Source organism: Myxocyprinus asiaticus, chromosome 30 (assembly GCF_019703515.2).
Source record: "Myxocyprinus asiaticus isolate MX2 ecotype Aquarium Trade chromosome 30, UBuf_Myxa_2, whole genome shotgun sequence".
In the NCBI taxonomy this organism is placed as follows: domain Eukaryota; kingdom Metazoa; phylum Chordata; class Actinopteri; order Cypriniformes; family Catostomidae; genus Myxocyprinus; species Myxocyprinus asiaticus.
Window position 1 is genome coordinate 19,605,756 of NC_059373.1, and position 25,554 is coordinate 19,631,309.

General features: G+C 36.4%; 1 protein-coding gene across 1 annotated transcript; it reads left to right on the forward strand.

Annotated features, from left to right (window-relative positions):
- Positions 1–279: 279 nt before the first annotated feature.
- LOC127421654 (electrogenic aspartate/glutamate antiporter SLC25A13, mitochondrial-like) lies at positions 280–25,163 on the forward strand. Its single transcript, XM_051664783.1, has 7 exons — positions 280–397; positions 3,580–3,772; positions 11,970–12,085; positions 16,656–16,810; positions 21,536–21,682; positions 22,768–22,906; positions 25,081–25,163. The coding sequence occupies exons 1-7, from the start codon at positions 280–282 to the stop codon at positions 25,161–25,163; spliced, it is 951 nt and encodes a 316-aa protein (XP_051520743.1).
- The last annotated feature ends 391 nt before the right edge of the window (positions 25,164–25,554 follow it).

The following is a 25,554-nucleotide window of genomic DNA, read 5'->3' on the forward strand; positions in this document are numbered from 1 at the left end:
TGGTCAAGGGCATAGATTTGGCTTGAATATTTACACGTTTCCATTGATTATGGTATAAATATTGCTTGTTTTGATTATTGGTCATTACTGGGGATTATTACCCCCCCCACAAATACCTAAATTCCTAAAGACCATTTCTCAGTGAGGGATGGAGAGAAAGGCAAAAATGAAGTAGCACTTGTAATATTTCTTAATAAATGTATAGTTTTTCATTTTAGATGTCATAAGTGTTATAAATGGCATGACTATTCAATGGTCTGCATATTAGGAATAAGTCACATGGGTGTTTTAGCCGCTTTCCTCCCTGCTGTCCCGCACGTGATCTCCATGGAAACGTCATCAAGCTGGAGAAGTCTTCCCGTTGCTGTAGTTGAGCTATCTGAGCATGGCAGCAAAGGTAAGCGCTATTCCCGCACAGCGTTGTTTCTGCAGATGAAACAATCTCAGTGTTTGATCATGAATCACATGGATATCCAGCAAACATTAACACAAGATTGCCCCGCAGTGCAGATGAGATAAGCTGATAACCTTCAGTGTCCAGCAGCCGGTGTGATGGAGCTAGTTAGCCTGCTAACGTCCGATGTGAACGTTAGCGTCTCTCAGTGACATTGACAGAAGAGGACTTAAATAAAGTGGGCCGAAAAATCAAACGCAACACCACCAGACCTGTAGATAAGCTGTCTAGTGTTTCATTGGTTGTTTGAACAGGTGCCATGAAGCGCATATGAAGCTGAACACTATCTGAATAGAGCTAAAGTTGTGCTTTACATCACTGTTTGGTTCCATCCGGGTTGATGCAGAGGATTTTTATGACATTTTGGAAAACGAGAGAGGTTCACACTTTCCCTCCTTTGAACTTGCTTGTGATGGTGTTATTTCTAATACCAAGCTTATTGCTGGATGTTACCCTGCAAAGACATGCAAGTGACAATCTACAAGTATTGTGAAATCTATACGAATACAGTACATGGCCAAAAGTGTGTGGACACCAACTACAACACCAATATGTGCTCGTTGAACTTCAGTCTCCAAACCATGGTCATTTTAAAGGGGTCAGGGCTTTCTGTAGGCCAATCAAAATGCTCCACAGATCAACTCAGCAAACCATTTTTTCCCCCAAACCAATCACTTTGTGCACAAAGGGGCTTTAGTACGCTCCATTCTACTGTATATTTATAAAGAAATTGCATGGCTGTATGCTTGATTTTATGCACCTGTTATTTATGGGTGTAGCTGAAATGGCCAAAGGTGGTGTTCTTATGCTTTTAAAGGAGGAGAATGAGCTATGGTGCAACCTTCTTGTACATTAATCATAGATGACATGATCACCGTTACCAGTGGCAAACCATCCACGGGTAAATCATTATAGGAATGCTTTAGCCCAAAGTAATGTTGTTAGACAGCATAGAGCCTCATGTATGCAACCTAAATACCCCTGTCAGTATTGTCCCTGTGAATAGATTTCAATAGTAAGCTAAGTCTCCATGTTTTTTGTTATATTTAAAGGTATACAAGAGGGCTGATCCAGCAGAGCTCAAGTCCATTTTCTTGAAGATATGTCACCGCTCAACTCCACTGAGAGTCTTTAAATGAAGGGATTGGAGCCTTAGCCCAATGTCCAAAGCACTGGTGATAATGAGATATATCTGATGTAATCATGTAATAAATTTCTCATTGCAGAAGAAAACCTGAGGATTCATTTTAAAATGCAACGAGCACTGTATTCATAGTAAGTTCACATGAATATATGAAGCAGAGTTCCTTAAAAGCACAAGAAAATATTTTGCATGGATTAAGTATTTTAATAAACAGTAATGAAATGAATCTAACAACAAATGAATTTAACAACAAGCCAGAATCAACCTAACATATGCTTTATTAATTGTCCTGCTCCTATTATTATTCGATAATCAACATTTTGCTTACTTTCTGTTATTTACAGTAGATTAGACAAGAATTACACTCAGTCTCCGGTAACATTTTACAATAAGGTTCCATATGTTAAGATTAGTTAACAACATTATTTATCATGAACTAACAAAGAAAAATACTTCAGCAGCATTTATTAATCTTAGTTTCAACATATAATAATATATTTTTTAAATCAAATGTTGTATTTGTTGGCATTAGTTAAAGGGATAGTTCACCCAAAAATGAAAATTATCTTCATTTACTCACCCTCATGCCATCCCAGATGTTTGATTTTTAGAAGATTATCTCAGCTCTGGCAGTCATACAATGCAAGTGAATGGTGACCAAAATTTTGAAGTTACAAAAAGCACATAAAGGCAGCATAAAAGTAATCCATATGAATCCAGTGGTTAAATCCATGTCTTCAGAAGTGATATAATAGGTATGGGTGAGAAACAGATAAATATTTACATACTTTTTTATTCTAAATCTCCAATTTGACCAGTCCTTCTAGGTGCATTCATGAGAGGACCACGTTCTTCTTCTTCTTCTGTGTTTTAGCGATTCAAATTATTTGTGCATATCGCCACCTACTGGGCACGGAGGAGAAAAAAAGGGAGGGATTAAGCAGAATAAATAAATCGTATTTGCGCAACAGTCCAGTAGGTGGCGATATGCACGAAGAATGCGAAAATCGGCCAAAAACAGAAAAATAACTCTCCTGAACGTGCGTAGGAGGGCTGTTTGAAAGTGGATTTATAGTAAAAAAGGACTTGTTTCTCACCCACACCTATCATATCTCTTCTGCAGACATGGATTTAACCATCGGAGTGGTATGGATGACTTTATGCTAACTTTATGTGTTTTTTTTGGACCAACAGAGCAGAGATGTTTTTCTAAAAACTTTAGGTCTGTGTTCTGCAGAAGAAAGAAATTCATAGACATCTGGGATGGCATGAGGGTGAGAAAATGATGAGATAATTTTCCATTTTGGGTGCATTATTCCTTTAATGCACTATGAACTAACATGAACTAACAATGAATAATTGTATTTTTATTAACTAAGATTAATAAATGCTATAATAAATCTATTGTTCATTGTTTTTTAATGATACCTAATACATTAACTAATGCTAACAAATGGAACCTTATTGTAAAGTGTTACCCTGTCTCCTTGTAATATTGTGTCTAATAAATGCTGTAATAAATGTATTGTTCATTGTTTGTTCATGATACCTAACACATTAATGTTAATGAATGGAACCTTACTGTAAAGTGTTACCCTGTCTCCTTGTAATATTGTGTCTCATGTCAGCTTTTAGCTGTGAGGATCTGTTTTATTTGTTCATCTGTCTTGGGCTTGTAATACTGAATATTCATGATTGTCATTTTTGATCAACATGATTTTTGATCTTTAACTGAGACATGTTTTGCCATACTAATAATCTGTCTTTTATGGACAATGTATTAAACATGTTTTGATTAAAGTCATTTATTGTTTTTGTTATCAGATTGAATTGAATACTTTGAGTTTACTGCTTTGCAATATAGAATGTATTAACCATATTAATACCTTCTTTGAGAGTGTCACATTAAGATTAAGTATTTTCAGACTGCTCTCATGAATGTTCAACAAACAATGAAATATTGATCTTTTCTGTGATGCAGTGGCCTCAGCACCATATATGAAGCTAGCTCAGTTTTCTTTCCCTTCACATTATGCCAGTGTGGAGAGAAATGGAGAGCGCTACATGTCCCCAGAGGACTTTGTGTCCAAGTTCCTGCATGCACAATCAGACATACGACTGTCCAAGGAGGCAACAGTTCTACTGGCAGGTGTTGTAGACCAGACCAAAGATGGGTTAGCATCTATTTCTCTGCACTATTGTTGATAGTACATTTTTTAGTCACCTTTGGACCTTTAGCTGGTTATAGTTTGGAAACAAATCAAAATATCCTACAAAAGAGAAAGGCCCCCCTACTATAGATTTTCTCATATCTAATACAAATGAACAAGACGCAGGGTGAATTTATGTCTTTCATTAATATTCACGACTTTTGTAAATTACAGTTTACAGTTCAGATGATTTCTGAACAAAGCGTTTGCTGTGGATTATGTGGCGGTATATTCCGCATTTAATCCTGCATTAAGAGGAAAGGTCAGACATCTTTACATGGCACACTTTGTTCAGGTGCTGCTCCATCCAGGCAGCACGGCTCAACCCCCTTTTGCATTAATATGTATGCTTTTAATGATACATAATGATGGCCAATGATACGCAAGCGTAAGTCCAAAAAGATTGTGTGTTGCCGTGGCAACCACTCGGCCCACATTACGCGCAGAGTGCATGTGGTCATGCGGCACACATTATTAGGGCTGCCTTAGACCGGGAGAGGTACACATGCACCGTAATTGCCTGTGCCATTCAGCTCTCATGCTTTGTGCGACTTTGAGGATGGATAAATTGCTGCATCTCAGCTATTAACGGATAACTATTAGGAAATCATGGCCTGAGCTCTGTTTCTGAACATCATTTTTTTAATTTACAGGGCTTTGAGTAAAAATAAGAGGATTGCTTGATTTAATCAAGCTCATGGAAAAAGGTTTGTAGAGTATATTGGTAAGCATTGTGCTTTCAGTTTATTTTCGGAAGCAAGTACTGCTTTTTTAATATATAATTTGCAAATTTTTTGTAGATGACTGAGCTTGGTAAATAAAGATATGCATCATACAAGAATTTCTATGATTTGGTTGTAGAGGCGGCAGTGGTCAGAACCTTCATGCTGTCAGGATTGTGGAATGTTGAAAATGAAGAAACTTTAATTGTAGGCCCTTGGTTCTAGAATTATGATGGCATGAGATCTTTAGCAAGGCCTTAAAGGAATATTCCAGGTTCAGTAAAAGATAAGCTCAATTGTCAGCGTTTGTGGCATAATATTGATTACCACAAAAATGTATTTTGACTTGTCCCTCCTTTTCTTTAAAAAATGCAAATATCTGGGTTACAGTGCTACACTTACTTTTTAAACGTATAGCCACAAGACATAAAGGATATGCATGTAAACACAATTTTTGTGTAATTACAATGTCATGTCAACAAACCCTAAAACCCTAAAATGACTGTAACAATGGCAATTTAAACAATTTTACATCTCAAATAATGCATGAGTTTTAACAGAAGAATGAATGCCAGTGCTTTTATACAATTACAAGCTTCACATTTCTGTGTTTAAACCCTACAAAAAAAGGCCCCTATTCACTTCCCATTGTAAGTTCCTCACTGTAACCTCGTTTTTGGCTTTTTTGAAGGAAAAGGAGGGACGAGTCAAAAAATGTTTTTGTGATAATCAACATTATGCCATAAATGCTGTCGATTGAGCTTAACTTGTATTGAACCCAGAACATTCCTTTAAGGGATACTGCAGTTCACCCAAAAATAAAAGTGAATTCACCAGTTACTCACGCTCATGTTGTTCAAATTCTGTATCTCTTTTCTTTCTCTTTTCTTCCTCCATGGAACACAAAAGGAGATGTTATGCAGAATGTCTCGTTCACCGTTCACTTTCATTGTATGGAAAAAAGATGCAATGAAAGTGAATAGTGACCAAGTCTTAACATGCTGCCTAACATCTAATTTTGTGTTCCATGAAAGAAAGAAAGTCGTTAGCCTTTTGATTTAAATATTGTACCAATTAGAAAAGAAAATAATTTCACACTTTATATAAGCTAATCAAGTCGAGCTAAAAGCTCTGATCTATCTACAGCTACGGTAAATGTGTTTGTGTGTGTTTTCTTGGGAGCCGATGTTTTTGGTGAACACAAAATGTTTTACAACTGAGGTAGGTTTTCATCTGATTGAGATGATTTCCAGGTTATCTCTGTTTCACAAGATGGATACAAACAGCATGATGCATTTTCTACCTCCTCCTGAGCTGGAATAAATCAAGTGATATGGTGACATCCATCAGGCACTGAATCACTTCTCCTTTATTCACTCAGCCCTGTTTGAGCGGCATCCTGCCAACGGTCCTGAATCATTCATTCAGCACATGTATACTTCCCTGCTGATTCAAAGATCTGCCAGAGACATTCTCTCTTTTTCCCCTCTCTCCCTCTCTCTTTTCTCCCCCTCTCCATTTTTGATGAAAAAACTCTTCAAGTGAGAAACTCCATAGCCTCTTGGGGGTTAAAACTTTGTAAAGAGCACATGCTGAGAAAATGGCAGTCCGTGCCCATGTTCCTTTAGGCTGGTCTGAGGTATGCACTCAGGGAAAGCTAAACCAGCCCCTGTCCCTCCACATCCATGCTTGTCAGTGACAATGACAGGGCCAGAGCTTATTGAAGGTGCTCTCTCCTCACCTGTCATGGATAAAAGCTACTACGCTAAGCCACTGAAATAATAAGTCTGTAAATAGTGTTTCTGCTAAGGACAGTGTTTACCAGCACCTTTATGTTTTAGAAACAACACAATTTAAAGGTTTGTGGCACCCCGCTGGGTGATAAAAGAAAATGCTTTGCAAAACATATGCCTAGATGTGAAACCCCTTCTGCCATTCTGATTAGCATACAAACATTGAAAATTAATAACAAAATTATATTAATATTGTAACAGAAATATCCTAAGGCCATTGAAGAATTTTTATTGGTTTCTTAAAAATTCAGTTTGTCACAGTCTGGGGTTTTTGTGATTGTGACACAGAATTAGAATTTGATACATGCTTGATAAATTTAAAGGTGAAGTGTGTATTGTTTTTCCATTTTACCATATCCCAGATTAATTTGTAGATACTGTACAAGTACAGTTGAATTTGGAAGTTTACATACACTTAGGTTGAAGTCATTAAAACTAATTTTTTTTAACCACTCCACAGATTTTATATTGGCAAACTATAGTTTTGGCAAGTTGTTTAGGACATCAACTTTGTGCATGACACAAGTAATTTTTCCAACAGTTGTATACAGACAGATTGTTTCACTTTTAATTGACTAAATCACAATTCCAGTGTTTCAGAAATTTACATACACTAAGTTAACTGTGCCTTTAAGCTGCTTGGAAAATTCCAGAAAACCATGAAAAGCCTTTAGGCAATTAGCCAATTAGCTTCTGATAAGAGGTGTACTGAATTGGAGGTGTACCTGTGGTATTTTAAGACCGACCTTCAAACTCAGTGCCTCTTTGCATGACATCATGGGGAAATCAAAAGAAATCAGCCAAGACTTCAGAAAAAAAAAATTGTTGACCTCCACAAGTCTGGTTCATCCTTGGGAGCAATTTCCAAATGCCTGAAGGTACCACACTCATCTGTACAAACAATAGTACGCAAGTATAAACACCACGCAGCCATCATACCTCTCAGGAAGGAGACGCATTCTGTCTCCTAGAGATGAACGTAGTTTGGTGCAAAAAGTGCAAATCAATCCCAGAACAACAGCAAAGGACCTTGTGAAGATGCAGGAGGAAACAGGTAAACAAGTATCTATATCCACAGTAAAACGAGTCCTATATCGACATAACCTGAAAAGCTGCTCAGGAAGGAAGAAGCCACTGCTACAAAACAGCCATAAAAAAGCGAGACAACAGTTTGCAAGAGCACATGGGGACAAAGATCTTACTTTTTGGAGAAATGTCCTGTTGTCTAATGAAACAAAAATTGAACTGTTTGGCCATAATGACCATCGTTATGTTTGGAGGAAAAAGGGTGAGGCTTGCAAGCCGAAGAACACCATCCCAACCGTGAAGCATAGGGGTGGCAGCATCATGTTGTGGGGGTGCTTTGCTGCAGGAGGGACTGGTGCACTTCACAAAATACTGTATATGGCATCATTAGGAAGGAAAATTATGTAAATATATTGAAGCAACATCTCAAGACATCAGCCAGGAAGGTAAAGCTCAGTTGCAAATAGGTCTTTCTAAATGGACAATGACCCCAAGCATACCACCAAAGTTGTGGCAAAATGGCTTAAGGACAACAAAGTCAAGGTACTGGAGTGGCCGTCACAAAGCCCTAACCTCAATCTGATAGAAAATTTGTGGGCAGAACTGAAAAAGCATGTGCGAGCAAGGAGGCCTACAAACCTGACTCAGTTACACCAGTTCTGTGTGGAGGAATGGGCCAAAATTCCAGCAACTTATTGTGAGAAGCTTGTGGAAGGCTACTCAAAACGACTGGCCCAAGTTAAACAATTTAAAGGCAATGCTACCAAATGCTAACAAAGTGTATGTAAAATTCTGACCCACTGGGAATGTGATGAAAGAAATAAAATCTGAAATAAATATTTCTCTCTACTATTATTTTGACATTTCACATTCTTAAAATAAAGTAGTGATCCTAACTGACCTAAGACAGGGAATGTTTTCTACGATTAAATGTCAGGAATTGTGAAAAACCGAGTTTAAATGTATTTTGGCTAAGGTGTATGTAAACTTCTGACTTCAACTGTAACTATAAATAAGCCATTTTGTAGTGTGATTTCACCGAAGTTAAAATAAAATGACTTCTGTGATGCTTTCAAAATATCGCTTGCTTGTTTGAGCATCCCGACCAGCAACATTGGCTCAACCAATGGCAAGAGAATCCGTTTTTTTTTTTTTTTTTTTTACCAATGGCAGATGTGGGGGAGTGTTTGGGAAACCTGTTTGAAAACCATCATTATTTTTGCAATTCTGTTTGGTGCCACTAGGGGTGCAGAATATACATACTTCACCTTTAAGAAAATGGACCGGTTTGTTTAGCCTGATCTCATGAAAATTACGTGACAGTGGTGACATTTGTGCAAAATTATGGTCCCTTATACCATTAAGGCAGTTTTGTGGTGAAATGTCCACTCTGTGGTGCTAAAAGCAAGTTAAATTTTCTCCCAAATAGATGAGGTTTTTAAAGATGCACTCAGTAATATTTTAATATGTCCTCTTGGACTTACACTGACACCTAGTGGTGTGGATGCAGCATCATTTAAATGCAAAAGGTTTTCAGAACTGATGCCATTGTCGAAATTCTTTATTCACAGTCAGCTATGATTAACTGAAACCATGAGTGAAAGTGTCCAATAACAGGGCTGTTACTGAGATTATGTGAGTAATATTCCGCTGGTCATGTGATCATAGCATGCCAGTCCCCATGAGGATATCCTCTCCTTGTAGATTTAAACAGCTTTTGTAAGGTTATTGATACAACTTGAGTTTTCATCTCATATGAGTGCTCACGATTTTACATACACTACCGGTCAAAAGTTTTGAAACACTTGACTAAAATGTTTCTCGTGATCTTAAAAATCTTTTGATCTGAAGGCATATGCTTAAATGTTTGAAATTAGTTTTGTAGACAAAAATATAATAGTACCACCATATTAATTTATTTCATTATAAAACTAAAATTTAATAAAAAAAAAAAAAAGTTTTTGAAATTGATGACTTGGACCAAATAATAAAGAAAAGCAGCCAATAAGTGCCCAACATAGATGGGAACTCCTTCAATAATGTTTAAAAAGCATCCCAGGGTGATACCTCAAGAAGTTGGTTGAGAAAATGTCAAGAGTACATGTCTGCAAATTCTAGGCAAAGGGTGACTACTTTGAAGATGCTTAAATATAACACAGTTTTGATTTATTTTGGATTTTGTTTAGTCACAACATAATTCCCATAGTTCCATTTAAGTTATTCCATAGTTTTGATGACTTTACTATTATTCTAAAATGTGGGAAAAAAATGATAATAAAGAATGGGTTTCAAAACTTTTCACCGGTATTGTATATTTTTCAAAATTACTATTAATTTCTTTGGGAGTAAACTTTTTTTAATGAGTAAAACAATGACCAAGTGCACCTTTAAGGTTAATACTCTATCGAGTATTAAATCATCAAAATTTACAAATCTAACTCACAAATCTAATCCTTAAACCTAAACCTAACCAACAGTGTCATAATAAGCAAATGAGAAAATGAAAAACAGAGGTTTTTAAAGTTAATGTTCTATGAGGTTTTGGGGCGTTTTCACACCTGGCTCATTTGGAGCATTTGTTTTCGGAACCTGGTGTGTTTTCTCCCTTGGTTTGATTCGTTTAGGCATATATGAACATCATTTTGCCAAAAAAGTAGCTATAGTAATGTGATTCTGTGAGACCAGGTTGAATTTATCATCCTTCTGCTAGTCATAATATTTCATATTAAATAACTGCATTTTCCATTTTTTTTTTTTTTTTTTTTTTTTTTTAATATTTGGAAAAACAAAGTTCCATGTGAAATGTTGAACAGTTTCAGTGTCATATTTAAGGAATGTAATAGTTTTTGCATACTGCACCTTATCGTGAACCATTCTGGTTATGTGCCATGTTAGTTGATTGTTGGAGGATGTTCTACATTGAGCTTATTATCCAAGCAGTGGTCTAGTTTGTTTTACATGGCTATGCCAGCTCAGTTTTTTATTTTTTATTTATTTATTTATTTATTTTTTATGTGTGTGTCTTTGTATCTCTGTAATTGTTAGTCAAGGAACTGTTAATCAACCATCATAGACCTCATGTCTGGCATGCTGCTGGGGAAGCTATGTCCACTCTGTAAATGGTTTTGGTGTGTGTTGATAGAACGTAAATGCAGATACACTCCCAAAATCAATTTCAGTGACACTGACCATCAAGCCCAGACCTGATCTAAAATGAAAGCTATACCATCTGATGATTAGAAGACCATCAATGCCTTTTAACGGTTTCCGGGTTCTGAGAAGTTTTAATAACTCGCTGAGTTTGACTTTTGCTTTTTGTAAAAGCAGCACTAGCTGTATCATTTCTGTTTGCTTTTTGGTTTTAATCATAGATGCCTGGACCCTGTGGATCGCCTTTGTAGCTCTCCACCCACTCTGAAACAACAGGCTCCTGTTCTCCAACTGTCAGATTAGTTAATAAAACAATTACTCTTGACTCCACAATGTGCCTGATTTGGCATGCTGGAAGCACACAAATTCTCAATTCCTTTGAATTTCATCAGTAAAAAAATTAATTAGAGTGGCCACGAAAATGTAATCATTGCTCCCTGGAAATTGAAATAAATTAGACATGCATGCATTGGGACTGCTTGTTAGCAGTGACCTCGAGTAAATGCTGTATCCATTTGTGAAATTCATAATGGAGTTTAGGCAACTTTGAACTGTGCTTAAATAAAGACTATATTGCATGGTCCCCAGGGTTTCATATGAATGTTGAAATTGCTTATTTGATGAGGTAGGTATGTCTGTTTGTGTGCGTGTTTATGTATTTTATGATGGCTTGGCAAATATCATGCTTTCCATTATAATTCAAACTTTTAGTCATTTGCAGAAGGAATGCTGTTCCCCTATATGATTGATATATATATATATATATATATATATATATATATATATATATATATATATATATATATATATATATATATATATATATATTTATCTTTCTCCTGGTTTACTTGATTATTTGTCAGACAACAGAATGCAGTGGTCTTCACTGCAAAGAGAATGCATATATGGAAACTAATGAAGTCAATGCATTGCAAAGCATATATGCTTATTTTATGTTCCTCATGTTTTTCTCAAAATATATACACTTATACCAGTATTTCTGGCATGACATGCATGGCAGGACTGTACATTTCCTCACATTACTTCTTCTGTAATCACTTTGTGTACTGAGTTCCCAACCATCCTGAGGGTCTTATTTGAACTGGTCCCATTCTCAGTAAGGTAATGACATTTGACAGTCAAATTGGAAGCCCTTCAATCAAGATTGGGATCATTGAATAGCTTGTTATGTCAAATTGTTTTGTCATTTACTTAATCTCTGGGCATAGAATTGAAGCCGGACTGTGTGTTTAGATTGTTTGTACATCATAATTTTAGGCTGATAATTACAGTTGAAAAAATCATTCAAGTGTCAAGTGTTCACAATGAAAATATGTGCTACCTTTTTTTGTTTGGCGACAGGAAGCAGTAATCAGTGAATGATACCCTCTCATCATACAATAATGTAATGCCAGGCTGGTGGAGTGAAGTGTCCGCAGTATGTAAGTTGTAAGTGTTTCTCTTCATCAGGTTGATCTCCTTTCCTGAGTTTTTGGCCTTTGAGTCTGTGCTGTGTGCTCCAGATGCTCTCTTCATGGTCGCCTTTCAGCTCTTCGACAAAACTGGAAATGGATTTGCCACTTTTGGTAAGCTTTAAACATGTTTCCTTTTTTGTTAATTTTTTTTTTTTTTTTTTTTGAGACTGCATCTGTTTTAATACTGTATATCTGCTTGATTTTTTTCATTCATTACATTTAAGTGCTAAACGGTACATTTGTTGGTGAATCTCATGAAACGTGTCAAGAAAATGTCAAGTTATTTGTCACAATATTACATGAAAATTAAGCCCCCTCCTCCCCCCCATTCTCATTTTCGCAATGCAAAAAAAGAGATTCTAGTTCTCATATTCTCACTACTGTAATTTATTTTTATTTATATATTTATATATACTGTATATACACAGTTGTGCTCAAAAGTTTGCATACCCTGGCAGAAATTGTGAAATTTTGGCATTGATTTTGAAAATATGACTGATCATGCAAAAAAACTGTCTTTTATTTAAGGATAATGATCATATGAAGCCATTTATTATCACAGTTGTTTGGCTCCTTTTTAAATCATAATGATAACAGAAATCATCCAAATGGCCCTGATCAAAAGTTTACATACCCTTGAATGTTTGGCCTTGTTACAAACACATAAGGTGACACACACAGGTTTAAATGACAATTAAAGGTTAATTTCCAACACCTGTGGCTTTTTAAATTGCAATTAGTGTTTGTGTATAAATAGTCAATGAGTTTGTTAGCTCTCACGTGGATGTACTGAGCAGGCTAGATACTGAGCTATGGGGAGCAGAAAAGAACTGTCAAAAGACCTGTGTAACAAGGTAATGGAAATTTATAAAGATGGAAAAGGATATAAAAAGATATCCAAAGCTTTGAAAATGCCAGTCAGTACTGTTCAATCACTTATTAAGAAGTGGAAAATTCGGGGATCTCTTGATACCAAGCCAAGGTCGGGTAGACCAAGAAAGATTTCAGCCAAAACTGCCAGAAGAATTGTTTGGGATACAAAGAAAAACCCACAGGTAACCTCAGGAGAAATACAGGCTGCTCCGGAAAAAGACGGTGTGGTTGTTTCAAGGAGCACAATAAGACGATACTTGAACAAAAATGAGCTGCATGGTCAAGTTGCCAGAAAGAAGCCTTTATGTCAATGCCACAAAAAAGCCCAGTTACAATATGCCCGACAACACCTTGACATGCCTCACAGATTCTGGCACACTGTAATTAGGAGTGACGAGACCAAAATAGAGCTTTATGGTCACAACCATAAGCGCTATGTTTGGAGAGGGGTCAACAAGGCCTATAGTGAAAAGAATACCATCCCCACTGTGAAGCATGGTGGTGGCTCACTGATGTTTTGGGGGTGTGTGAGCTCTAAAGGCACGGGGAATCTTGTGAGAATTGATGGCAAGATGAATGCAGCATGTTATCAGAAAATACTAGCAGACAATTTGCATTCTTCTGCACGAAAACTGTGCATGGGACGCTCTTGGACATTCCAGCATGACAATGACCCTAAGCACAAGGCCAAGTTGACCCTCCAGTGGTTACAGCAGAAAAAGGTGAAGGTTCTGGAGTGGCCATCACAGTCTCCTGACCTTAATATCATCGAGCCACTCTGGGGAGATCTCAAACGTGCGGTTCATGCAAGACGACCAAAGACTTTGCATGACCTGGAGGCATTTGCCAAGACGAATGGGCAGCTATACCACCTGCAAGAATTTGGGGCCTCATAGACAACTATTACAAAAGATTGCACACTGTCATTGATGCTAAAGGGGGCAATACACAGTATTGAGAACTAAGGGTATGCAGACTTTTGAACAGGGGTCATTTCATTTTTTTTTTTTTTTTTTGTTTTTTTTGCGCCATGTTTTGTTTTATGATTGTGCCATTCTGTTATAACCTACAGTTGAATATGAATCCCATAAGAAATAAAAGAAATGTGTTTTGCCTGCTCACTCATGTTTTCTTTAAAAATGGTACATATACCAATTCTCCAAGGGTATGCAAACTTTTGAGCACAACTGTATATAGTTTTTATACAATATGATAGTATTTGTTTAACTGCCTTTAATTTATGCTGATTTTAATTAAAAAGTATTGCATAACAGTTTTGTTTTACCGTAATAGAGTAAAAACACTACTGTATTACGGTAATGAGAATCATCATTGAAAATAATATTAATGACAAACGTTAAATGTCAGGATGAATTACAGAACAATTAGGGGGTAAAATATGCTTACATAATTGTCCTGAAAATAATGACCAATGCAAAAAATCTTAAAGGAATAGTTCACCCAAAAATGAAAATTCTCTCATCATTTACTCACCCTCATGCCATCCCAGATGTGTATGACTTTCTTTCTTCTGCAGAACACATATTAAGATTTTTGGAAGAATGTTTCAGCAAAAATGCAAGTGAATGGGTGCCAAATTTTTGAGGCTTCAAAAAGCACATATAGCCATCATAAGATCCAGCTGGAATCCTTTAATGATCCTAAATGTAGGCTTTGTTTTCTTTAGGCAAAATATATTTTCTTTGTTTAGAAGAAAATATATGATATGACATTTCATGATAATATGATAGTAGGATATTTCTTGACAGTTTTAATTTCCAGCTGAGGGAAGAGTTGACATTTTAATAGAGCAAGACATTTTATCACCATGTAATATTTAATTTTCTTGAAGAATGGTGTTTTGGCCTTAGCACTTATTGATTTAAGCCTTCAGCTATGAGATAACCTCATGAGAGTACAATGCCAAAGCACCTTAAGTCACCTGACCAAAATAAAACAAAAGGCTGAGGTTAAGTAGTTTAATCTGAATGTTTGATTAAACAGACCGCTCCCTGACACTGAACAAAGTATTACCTCACAGGATCAGAACTTGTAATCGGGTTTATTCAAGCACTGTCAGTAATCTTTAAAATGGAGATTGATTTTAAATGGTCCCTAGTGGACATCAGTATAATCTTACACTGGACATTCATTGTGGTTATTTGATGCCAGACAAGACAGAAGAACAAGGAATTGTATAGTAATAGTAATACACGAACATTATTAGATGTTGCTTTTACTGTTACCTTTGTTCTTCAGAACACTTGTGCAAAAAGACTGCATGTGTTTTCCATGTGTTTCAAGGTTCCGTAATCGACTTAGTCTAATTTGCCTTCTGTTGGTGAGAGCTGTCAGATCAGCTTTTTTAAAATGCAAAGTGCCTAGGCGGCGAGAAAGAGACTTTCATCAACCTGTTTACTCAATGGGGTATAAGATCAGATAATACATGCAAATATTCAAATTTTCATATTCAAATGGGATGTTTCTGTGCTATTCAAAAGACTTTTGTTGTTAATTTCATCAATAGGGTGCTGTAAGGAGTACGTATAGGCAGTATTTGTCTCATGTACACCTGTTTTCAACTGCTATAATCACCTCAACGTAAATAGCAAATAACTTCTGACTAAGATTATGGTCATGTCAAAGTCACTTTATTGTGATGCACTACAGAGTGTCGGAAAATGAAATGCCACTCTGTGTTGAAGCAAACAGGAGACTCCCGTTTATAACCCTCTTAATGTCATTAAAAGCATTAAAGGTCTCTCGCTATTACATTAAACAGTCTTTCTTTTTTCAGTCTTTAATAAACCCTGTCTTTGCAAGTCATGTTATGAAGGGTTATTTTTAAAGGGTTAGGAAAATTTAAGTTTTAATTAATAAATGACTAAATGGGTCTTTTTTTTTTTTTTTTTGCGTTTTTTCCCTTCAACTTCAATTAAGTGAATTAGAGGTAATAAACTTGTAGGCTCCAAAAACGATATAAAGAGAAAGGAACAGAGAAGTGTTGACAGATTCATAAACACTGATAGAATAAAGGCCAGTCTTCAGCCAGTCTGGAGCGACTCTACAGTGGAACTCTGTAGTAATGCTGTGTAAAACGCGTCTGCTAAAATGACTATTTGCTGTACTCTATATGCTGCCTGTAAATGGGGAAAATGTGCTGGAGTTCTGTGTTTGTGTTCCATTAATAATACTTCTCAACAAAAATTTTTTTATTGTCATCTTTGTTGCTAAGAATTATTTTAGCTTATTGATTGTGCAATGGCTGTTTTTCATGAGTGCCGTATATTCAGGTTAGTTCATTTTAAAGGGTTATTTCACCTCCCCAAAAATGAAAATTCTGACATCATTTACCTACCCTTGTGTCATTCCAAACCCCTATTTCTTTCTTGTGTGGCACACAAAAATGAACTAACCACAAATGAATCAATTTGATACTTTTACTCTCTAGTCATGGTAATTGGAAAACCTGGAAATAAGGGAATATCAGGGAATTGTAAAATTGGCATGGAAAAGTTATGGAATGTAAAAAAAAATCATAAAAAGTCATGGACTATAGCGTATATAAATTTTTCTAGTTATGCTCAGCTCAACGTTGGCTATAAATTGCTCTTTGTGAATGTAATCCCTCTAGAATGATTTTAAAAAATCCAGTCATCATTCCAGTAATCACGAATGACTGAAAAAGTCCTGGATATGCATTGGTAATCATCGTGGAAACAATACATAGTTTTGTAACTCAATCCTCCTGTTCCATGTCTTTTGTGTTCAATGACATTTCTCACATCAAGCTTCTCTGTGATTTCAGAGGATGTGAAACAAGTTTTTGGTCAGACCACTATTCACCAGCACATTCCCTTTAACTGGAACTCCCAGTTTGTTCAGCTTCACTTTGGCACAGAGAGGAAGAAACACCTGAACTATGGGGAGTTCATTCAGTTTCTGCTGGGAGGTATGACTGCTGTTCAGATCGATGCAATGTCTTGTTTGGTATATTTTGTGCCTGGTCTGGTCTAGATTGACACAGAGTTCTGGGCACCATTTCCCTAAGCACAACGAGGCATATTGACCTAGTTAGTCATTAATGAAACACTGGAGATATATTCCTATTCCAGCATTTGTTTCTCATTAGGTGACGTAACCTCAGTACAGTCCAGCGATTTCCCCAAAAACAGGTAAAGGTTTTCTCCTATAAGGAGAATAGCGGTATTCCTTTTGTATTTGCTGTTTGCAAGACGTTTTCCAATATAATGTCTAGACCTGCGAGTGGGCAGAGGGGGTGTGAGGGATCGGCTGTGCCAAGTTTACATCTACGCTCGCTATATCTGAATGAGCTTTTCATATTAAACTTAAATTGGACCAGATGTGTTTTGGGGAACTGCGAGAAACGCGCTGATATTGTGTTTGTGGCCAAGACAGAATGAGGTTTTTTTTTTTTGTGACTTGAAAATGTTGAAAAAAAAAACACATTTCCTGTTTGATTGGTTTCATTTTGTTTACATTGAGAAATTCTTATGGTTGTTTGGAGTTATTCAAAAATCCAGTGAAAGATATTGTAATTGTTAGATTTCATCCTCTATACGCCATTGCTACAAAAAAGTTATATCATGTAAGTTACATTCTGCTTCATTGGTTTGATTTCCAGCTTTGTTAATTCCATTTTATATGTTCTGTCCATTAGTTTGTTATAATGCATTATACATTAGACTGTTATAATATGCCAAAATTATTAATATTCATGTTAAAAGTTACTGCTACATGAAGAGATTTTCTCTTTCTCTCTCTTTCTCTCTCTCTCATACACACACACACACACACACACACACACGTATGTATGTATGTATGTATGTATGTATGTGTATATATATATATGTATGTATGTGTATATATATATATATGTATGTATATGTATGTATATATATGTATATATATATGTATATATATATATATATATACATATATATATATATATATGTATATATATATATGTATATATATATATATATATATATATATATATATATATATATATATATATATATATATATATATATTTACAGTATATATGTCTGTTTTATGCAGTATTATTGGTATCATGGTTTTCCACATTTACAGACCAGGGACCTCCCATCCTGTCAGACTCTCAATATCAAAAAAGCTAAATTTCTCATCAGCACTTTAAAAGGAGTTTCATTAAAAACATTAACAAACATTATTACCTCCTATAATGTTTAACAGCTCATTTAATGTACCACATTTAGAAGTAAACTTTAAAAGCGTATAATATATTAGATCTAGATGCAAACTAATTACATAAATTATTACAACCACCATGGCCTCTGTTTGTTTATTATTACAATTACATTTTTCAAAAGTACATCACAAACTAATTCAGCAATTTCAATAATAAGACACTATTCTGGTGGTATTTTTTCTTTATCCTGATGTTTAGTGTGTCAGGAGTTCATGTGTTTTTAATTAAGGAATAATAAAGAAATATTTGCTGAGACCCAACCCCTCTATGACAGACGTGTGCTGCAGAAACACTGTAAAAATGAACCAGCAGCTCCATGTATGAGAAAGATGCAACTGGTTTTACTGCAGATTCCTCTCATGAGCTTCCATGCTAATTTAGTCTCAATGAACCACCCCCCACCCACCCACCCACACTTTGTGAATGGATGCATTCCAACATTGAACTCATTTTTCGTATGATATTTGTAGGTCATATTGACGGGTATTGGTAATGCCAGAAACCTGGCTCAGCTGTCAGAAATGGAATTACTGTCATAGCCAAAGGTCATACATTCTGCAATTTCTTTAACCTGAACATTGTTGATGAGATCTTTAAGACTTCTCAGATATTTCAAGTAGGCAATTTACTGTTTAAATGTGGGTTTAGTGCCAGCGCCTGAATTGAAATAATTGACCCAAACAGAGGTGGCTCATCAAATGTTTTTATTGGAATCCAAAGATAATTAAAGGCACAATAAATGCCAGGGTGGTTTCAATATGGGCCTTCAGAGGTTCTGTTCTTTTCCTCTCTAAATAAAACACATGCTTTTGAAACCCTCACAGTTGCAGTAATTTAAGGTTTTAAGAGACTAACTGTAAACTGTAATGTTCAGAGCCACAATTATTATGCAATTCCACGTGTTTGTGGCTGCACCAGCACAATGCAATGCAGGAAAAATCCACTGCCAGCTATTATTTACCTCGACCTCTCAGCTTGTTTTGTTTATTTACAGTGCTACTCGCATTTCCTTCGTGTTAAAAACGTTAAATGTGAAAGACGAGAACATAAGAGCATGTATCAGACGTACTTTTTTTAAATGAACTTGTGAAGGCAGCGTGTTTGTTTTCTAATGTCTGCTCCCTCCGTCAGCTTTGACATGAATTTGCGAATATTCAAATAATTTTATAGGTGTGAAAAATAGGTTAATAATAGTGAAATTACCGCTAACAATCTGTAACGGCATTTTTGCTGTTTATGTGAGGACAGTGACATTTCTAAAGTATCAATAGTTTGGCGCGGAGTTAGACATGTAAAGCTTTGACATTTTCTTTAATAGCGTTTTTTTTTTTTTTTTTTTTTTTTTTTTTGGCGTTTCTTACATGTGGAGACGCGTCCATTTGCGCAGCAGACCTATATTTTCAGTACTTTGGGACCATAGCTCAATTACGCGTTGAGAGAGAGAAACACAAAGAGAGGGGGAAAAACAACTGGATTTAAAAAGCTTGTGATGTCGGAGAAATTAATTCCTGTCTGTGTCTTGTCTCCTCGTGAGATAAATTCGCGCGACAATTTCCCGCGTTTATTAAGTGTGTTTTTTTTCTCTCTCCAAAATACTTTTTTTTTAATTTAACGACTCAATGTAATATAAACGAAGTAGTATATAAAAAATACACACACACAAAAACGTTTCTTCGTCGAAACCTATCAAAAACAAATACAGCCTACTCCTTTTCTGTCCTGTTCGTGTATATTGAACCTTGACTGCACCTGTCGTCGCGCATTTATGTAATATAGGCGTAGCCTATGTAATATTTTAAAAACATAAAATGTTATTGTAAAATGTTCTTATCTAAAATTCTATTTTAGACAAAACACTGAAGCACTCGTTGATTCAATCAGGGTAGTAATCTTTATTTTTAGGATCAAATGAAGCTGTTTTGATTAGGCCTAGGGGAGAGCGGGGCACAAACTAACACTTTTTGTTTTTCTTCAGTTTGTGTAAATGTGCTTGGGGTTCGATGTATTTTTCGCAATCTACCTCGAAAAAAAGAAAGTGAAACGTTACAACGTACCCCATAGGCGGGGCACGTTGTAACAAGACCATATAACAGCTTAAAATCCACCTCTAACAACTGTATCTGATCTAATTAAAAAGCCTAGAAGATAAACTACATTTTCATGTCAATAAAAGCCGTTTAATAACTTTGTCATATATAATATAGCAATAATTTTGGCACCTGACAATAAATACACAACAAAGCCACAGCACTGACTGAAATAATGCATGGATTGATGACAAAACACACACGCGCACGCACGCACGCGCGCGCGCAGTAAGGGGAATTAGGTAAATTACATATCTGAATGCATGGAATTGCATATAGTTTTTTGTAATTGGGGCACTGGGATTTAAACCTGCTGGTCACTTCTGCTGGCTATCTTAGAATTAAAAGACTAAGAAAGATGCTAGCAAAAAGATTGAAAATTAAAAAGATACCAAGTTTGCCTTGTTTACTTTCATGTGAATTTTTACCTTTGCTACTTTAAAATGAACTTTTGGCGATATCTTCCAAAGGTCTTTTTTTTTATCTACACAGGCTGTCACATTTGGAAGGATGCATCCTCCGGAGGTCGCATTTGTCGGCCGCATACGTCATCGAGGCTGTCTCGTTTCATAAACGCAAGTAGGACACTTCAAATTCGGAGGATGCATGAGGTGTATCCTTCGTGGGCACTCATAACCCACAATTCTTTGCTTCAACGGAAATGTCTAAAAAAAAAAATAAATAACGCCAATTTGCCCGTAAATATGATGTTCACGTGCAATTAATGTTAATTCCCAAGTTGAAGTACCTCAGTAGATGGGTGCAGAGTATATAATATGTATAATTATATTAATATATAATTAAAATAAAGTATTAGACTAAAAGTACACCTGTAAAATCTATTTTCTTTTCTCTTTACATCTTTATAACTCTCCTAAAATTTACCTCATACATTCCCTTCTAAAGGGACTTTGTTCCCTTCTCACTCGAAGCGCTCGCGCTTGTTAAAGAGTGGCGTGCTGTCATAGCAACCATGTTACGTTCTGTTTCCGTTTGTCCTACGAAGGCCGTCTCGTTTAAACGAGATTTGTTTAAAGGAGGATGCTCGGTATATTGCACCCTTCAAAACCAGACACAGCGTTGATATGGCAACAAGAAAACAAATTAAGTTTCGTCTTACCAGCGTGTGTGGAAACGTTTAAACCACGTGTGTAACAAAGACCCGTGCTCCCCTATTTCATTTACATCTGTATCTTTTTGTTACAATGAGGGCCAGATGTAAAGCATGTATCTTGTTTTATGTTAAAAGTACATTTATGCCATATCGGTTTGTTTCTAAATCACTTAAGTGCAGTATTCTGTAAAGGACCAGCATGTAGAAACTGACTTATAATTACTGTGTTGCAGGAGATGCAGCTTGAACATGCCAGACAGGCTTTTGTGCAAAGAGACCAGGCCTGGACGGGCACCATCACGGCTCAGGACTTCAGGGACATTATGGTGACCATCAGACCACACACGCTCACACCATTTGTGGAGGAATGCTTAGTGGCAGCGAGTCTGTTTATCTTTAAAAAAAATAATTTTTTTTATACAGTAGGACAGGGGTCTTGCATTGATGCATTAAGGCAGTTTTAAAGAAACTTTTGGTTTAACATAAACCACTTGGAGATATTTGTTTGCAAGGTGTTTGGCATGTGTTTATTTCTATGAAGAGCAGTCTGTTTTTTAAACACTCCCTGGAGTCTGTCATTTTCTCCACAGTTTGTGCCATTATAAACCTTGTGATTCTGGGAGATGTTTGTAAACACAATTTCGAGGCCATTAGAAATGAATTAAAGACAATACGCTCGTCAAACCTAGCCTATACACTCATCCACTGATTTAGACGCTTTGCAAAACACGACAGGAGGTATAAATATCTTTTCCCATCTTTGGGGGTTTAGAAGTTTATGCTTTTTTTTGGGTCAGTATTCACAACTCCTTGACAGGTTTATGCAGGGTTTTTACAAATGACATGTTGGTTAAAGAAACCTCAAGGCAGGTCTGAGTTTTTGTGGTCTTCAGGTACACATCACAATTTCTGCAAAGCACACAGCGCCATCTAGTGAGAGACAATCCGGCCTTGATTTTCTTTCCCAACCCCCTCTAGCCTGAAAACAACTATACAAGCTCTCTTTCAGCCAAACTAGAGTATGGCCCGTCTCTGCAGTTAACAAATATAAATTAAAAACGCTGAGATTAGGAACTACTTAATATTTATTTTCTTATCCCATCAACCTCTGAATGAATACGTTGAGGACATTTTTACACTGAAAAGGGGGGAATGATTCTGTCAGATGCTATATAAAGATTTAACTCATGTTAGTTTCCCACTTTTTATATGCCCCTCTTCTCATAAAACAGCTTAATTAAAATGCCCCTCGAGCTCGAATCCCTTGAAAATTACCAGTGTTCGTCTCTGTGAAACACATGTATTTATTTAGTGCTCTGTGGGGTGGAAGCGCTAAAGATGTTGCCATACTGCAGCTTGATGAATGTTTTGCACTCCATAGAATATTCAGTTATTTATCACCTCTGTTCCTCATAAAAGGATGTCTTCGTGCAAATGTCTGTGTGTGTGTCTGCTAATTTTGCAGGCGGCCGGTGGCAGTACGTCACATCAGGTCAGCTTTTCCTACTTTAATGGCTTCAACTCTCTGCTAAACAACATGGAGCTCATTAGAAAGATCTACACCACCCTGGCAGGCAACCGCAGAGATGTGGAAGTTACTAAAGGTTAGTAATGAGTTGTTTTTGTCCTGTTTTGTTTTGACGTTGTCCTTCCTCTCCTGGTTAGGCTGACTGGATGTGCCCCAAAAATGCACAAAGAAATCATACCCACAATACTTTGCTGGAGATATCTCTCTGAGCACTTCGTAAGCTTATATAGGATACATGTTCATGAAGTCATAAATTTAAATATACATGTTCATGAACAGCATAAATTTAAATATTGGTAAAGTACATATGAAAAATTAGACTATGGAGTGCTGGTTGCTGGAAGGGGCAGCAAGTTTAGTTTGGCTTTCAAACATTGACATAATAAAGTAAAAAAAAACTAGTCACTGCACAGTAATGCATTTTAGCAAACAGTGTGCCACGTTGCAAAAAAACTGCAGGTGTATCCTAATTAACTAGTACAAGGGCTGAGGAATTCTAAAATCTTAAAAGGGACCCATTTTCATTTAAAGGGATAGTTCACCCCAAATTAAAATTTACTCACTGTCATGTTCTAAAATGTTATTTGACTTTCTTTCTTCTGTGGAACACAAAAGGAGATGTAAGGCAAAATTTGATCCTCAATCACCTTTCACTTTTTTTGTTTGGAAAAAAAGATGCAATGGAAGTGAATGGTGACATTCTGCCAAACATCTCCTTTTATGTTCCTCTGAAGAAAGTAAGTCACATGGGTTTGTAACAACATGAGGGAGAGTAAATAATAGCAGAATTTTCATTTTTGGGGGAACTATTTCTTATAAGACATTTCCAAAACCAAGTAAAATATGCAAAAAAAATAAATAAAAAAAAACATAACCATTGTAAGAAAATGATGCTTAAAGAACAATGATTATGGAAATCTTTTTTTTTTTTTTTTTTTTTTTTGTCAAAACAGACTCTTTATTTAAACTGGCAAAAGTTGTGACCTTTAAATGAAAAATCTAATAGGACAGTAATAGCATCTGTAATCTACCCCGTTTCCTGGTAAAGTTTTTAAATATAAGAGCTTGCACAAAATTAATAATTTTTTGTTGCATTCTAATGGTGTTTACTTGCCCTTTTGCTCAATTTTTATTCCCTACAGTCAAATTTTGTATTTAACAAGTTTATTTACTGTATTGAGCATCTTTACCTCATCACAGGTCGATAAATAATTTCAAAAACCTGTCAAAAATCCTACCAGGGAGTACGATTCTGAAACAAAGCCCTCTTAAAAGCTTGATCTCCTGGTCTGGCTCCCTGGCCAACTGCTGACCTGTGATACAGCCCTCATAGTCTGGCTGCAATGGAGCTCTTAGACACACACTCTTGCTGAACACACCCAGCCTGCGATGCTATCAGCCCTGTGGAGACCGGGGCCAGGTGTGGGGAAGCTACATTTAATGCTGCTGATCCCACAGAGGCTGCAGACCGCCATCGGGCTCCACTGGGACCTGTGCGTGCAAATTTCCATGTCTACTTCTCTTGTTGACCCTCAGCTGATTGGTTCCGTATGTTTTGAGTGGTACGGCAAGGCCTAGTTTCATCATCGCAAACAGTCAACATTGGGCACCTGGGGAAAGTGGCGAACACGTCACTGTGCAAACAAGCTGCACATAGAAAAAAGTGCCTTTAAATGTGGGCCATTTAAGTCACAAGTCTGTTCATTCTTTTTTTAAAAGTTATATTGTTGGCATTTTTACCTTTATTAGATAGGAAATTGGAAAGGGAGAAAGAAAACAACAGGGGAGAGTAGGGGGAACAGGACCAGGAAAGGACCTTGAACCAGAACTCAAACTTGGTTCACCCGTTATGCTTCTGCATGAAATATCGGAGCACTGCCCACAAAGCTACGGCTCTAACAGATCTGTGCATTCTTAAGCAGAATTTCATTGCAGCTATTGCATTGTAAAAGGCGTACTTTCAGATGTACTTTTACTTTAAAATACCTTAAAGTCTATTTCCAACTTTTTGCAGAATCAGATATAGTATCAGTCAGATGATTTTTGGCACTGTAAATGTTCTTGGTGACATGCTCGTCACACATAACGGTAGCCAGTGTTTGTTTTTGGAGAGAGCTGAAGAGACCGATGCCCTGCGTGATCTTTGATTGGAGCGTTCTTCACACTTCACAGCATGTTTAAGACCGGGGTAAGCTGAGCTGGCCTTGATTCAATAGAGCTCTGTGTAAGAACACTTGCTGCCTTTTTCAGGGCAGTCACTCTATACCAGTGCAGTGGGAATCCCACTGTTAACCAGCCTGTGTTCATCCTGCTCATTACCACTCTACACTTAACCTACACAACCCACTGATATCCAATACATGCCCAGACTCAATGATTTACTAAATATTTCCATGAATTATTTACTACTCAAAGGTGTAGGGATGTGATTATGTAAAATAACTGTTCATTAATAGAACAGTGATCGAAGATGATTAATACTGTGGCCCTTAAAAGTATTTGGACACTTAAAGCAAAACATTAAACCAAGTGGCATTTACTTTAAACAAAGAAAGCCCTAGAACACTTTTCAAGCACAACATTGCACAAAAGGAAATTTATTTTATTGAAAATGATAAAACAATAGATGTAAAACTATGAAATAACACAAATAAAAGTATGGGAATTACGTTGTGATCATAAATGTTCAAACAAATTAAAGCTATCTTATATTTTAGCTTCTTC

What these genes read in the sequence shown, in the direction of transcription:
- LOC127421654 (XM_051664783.1), top strand. Translation starts at nt 280, where the DNA reads ATGGGTGTTTTAGCCGCTTTCCTCCCTGCTGTCCCGCACGTGATCTCC. An exon ending in ATCTGAGCATGGCAGCAAAG is followed by an intron (nt 398 to 3,579) that starts GTAAGCGCTATT and finishes TCTGTGATGCAG; the next exon opens with TGGCCTCAGCACCATATATG. An exon ending in AGATGTGGAAGTTACTAAAG is followed by an intron (nt 22,907 to 25,080) that starts GTTAGTAATGAG and finishes TGCCTTTTTCAG; the next exon opens with GGCAGTCACTCTATACCAGT.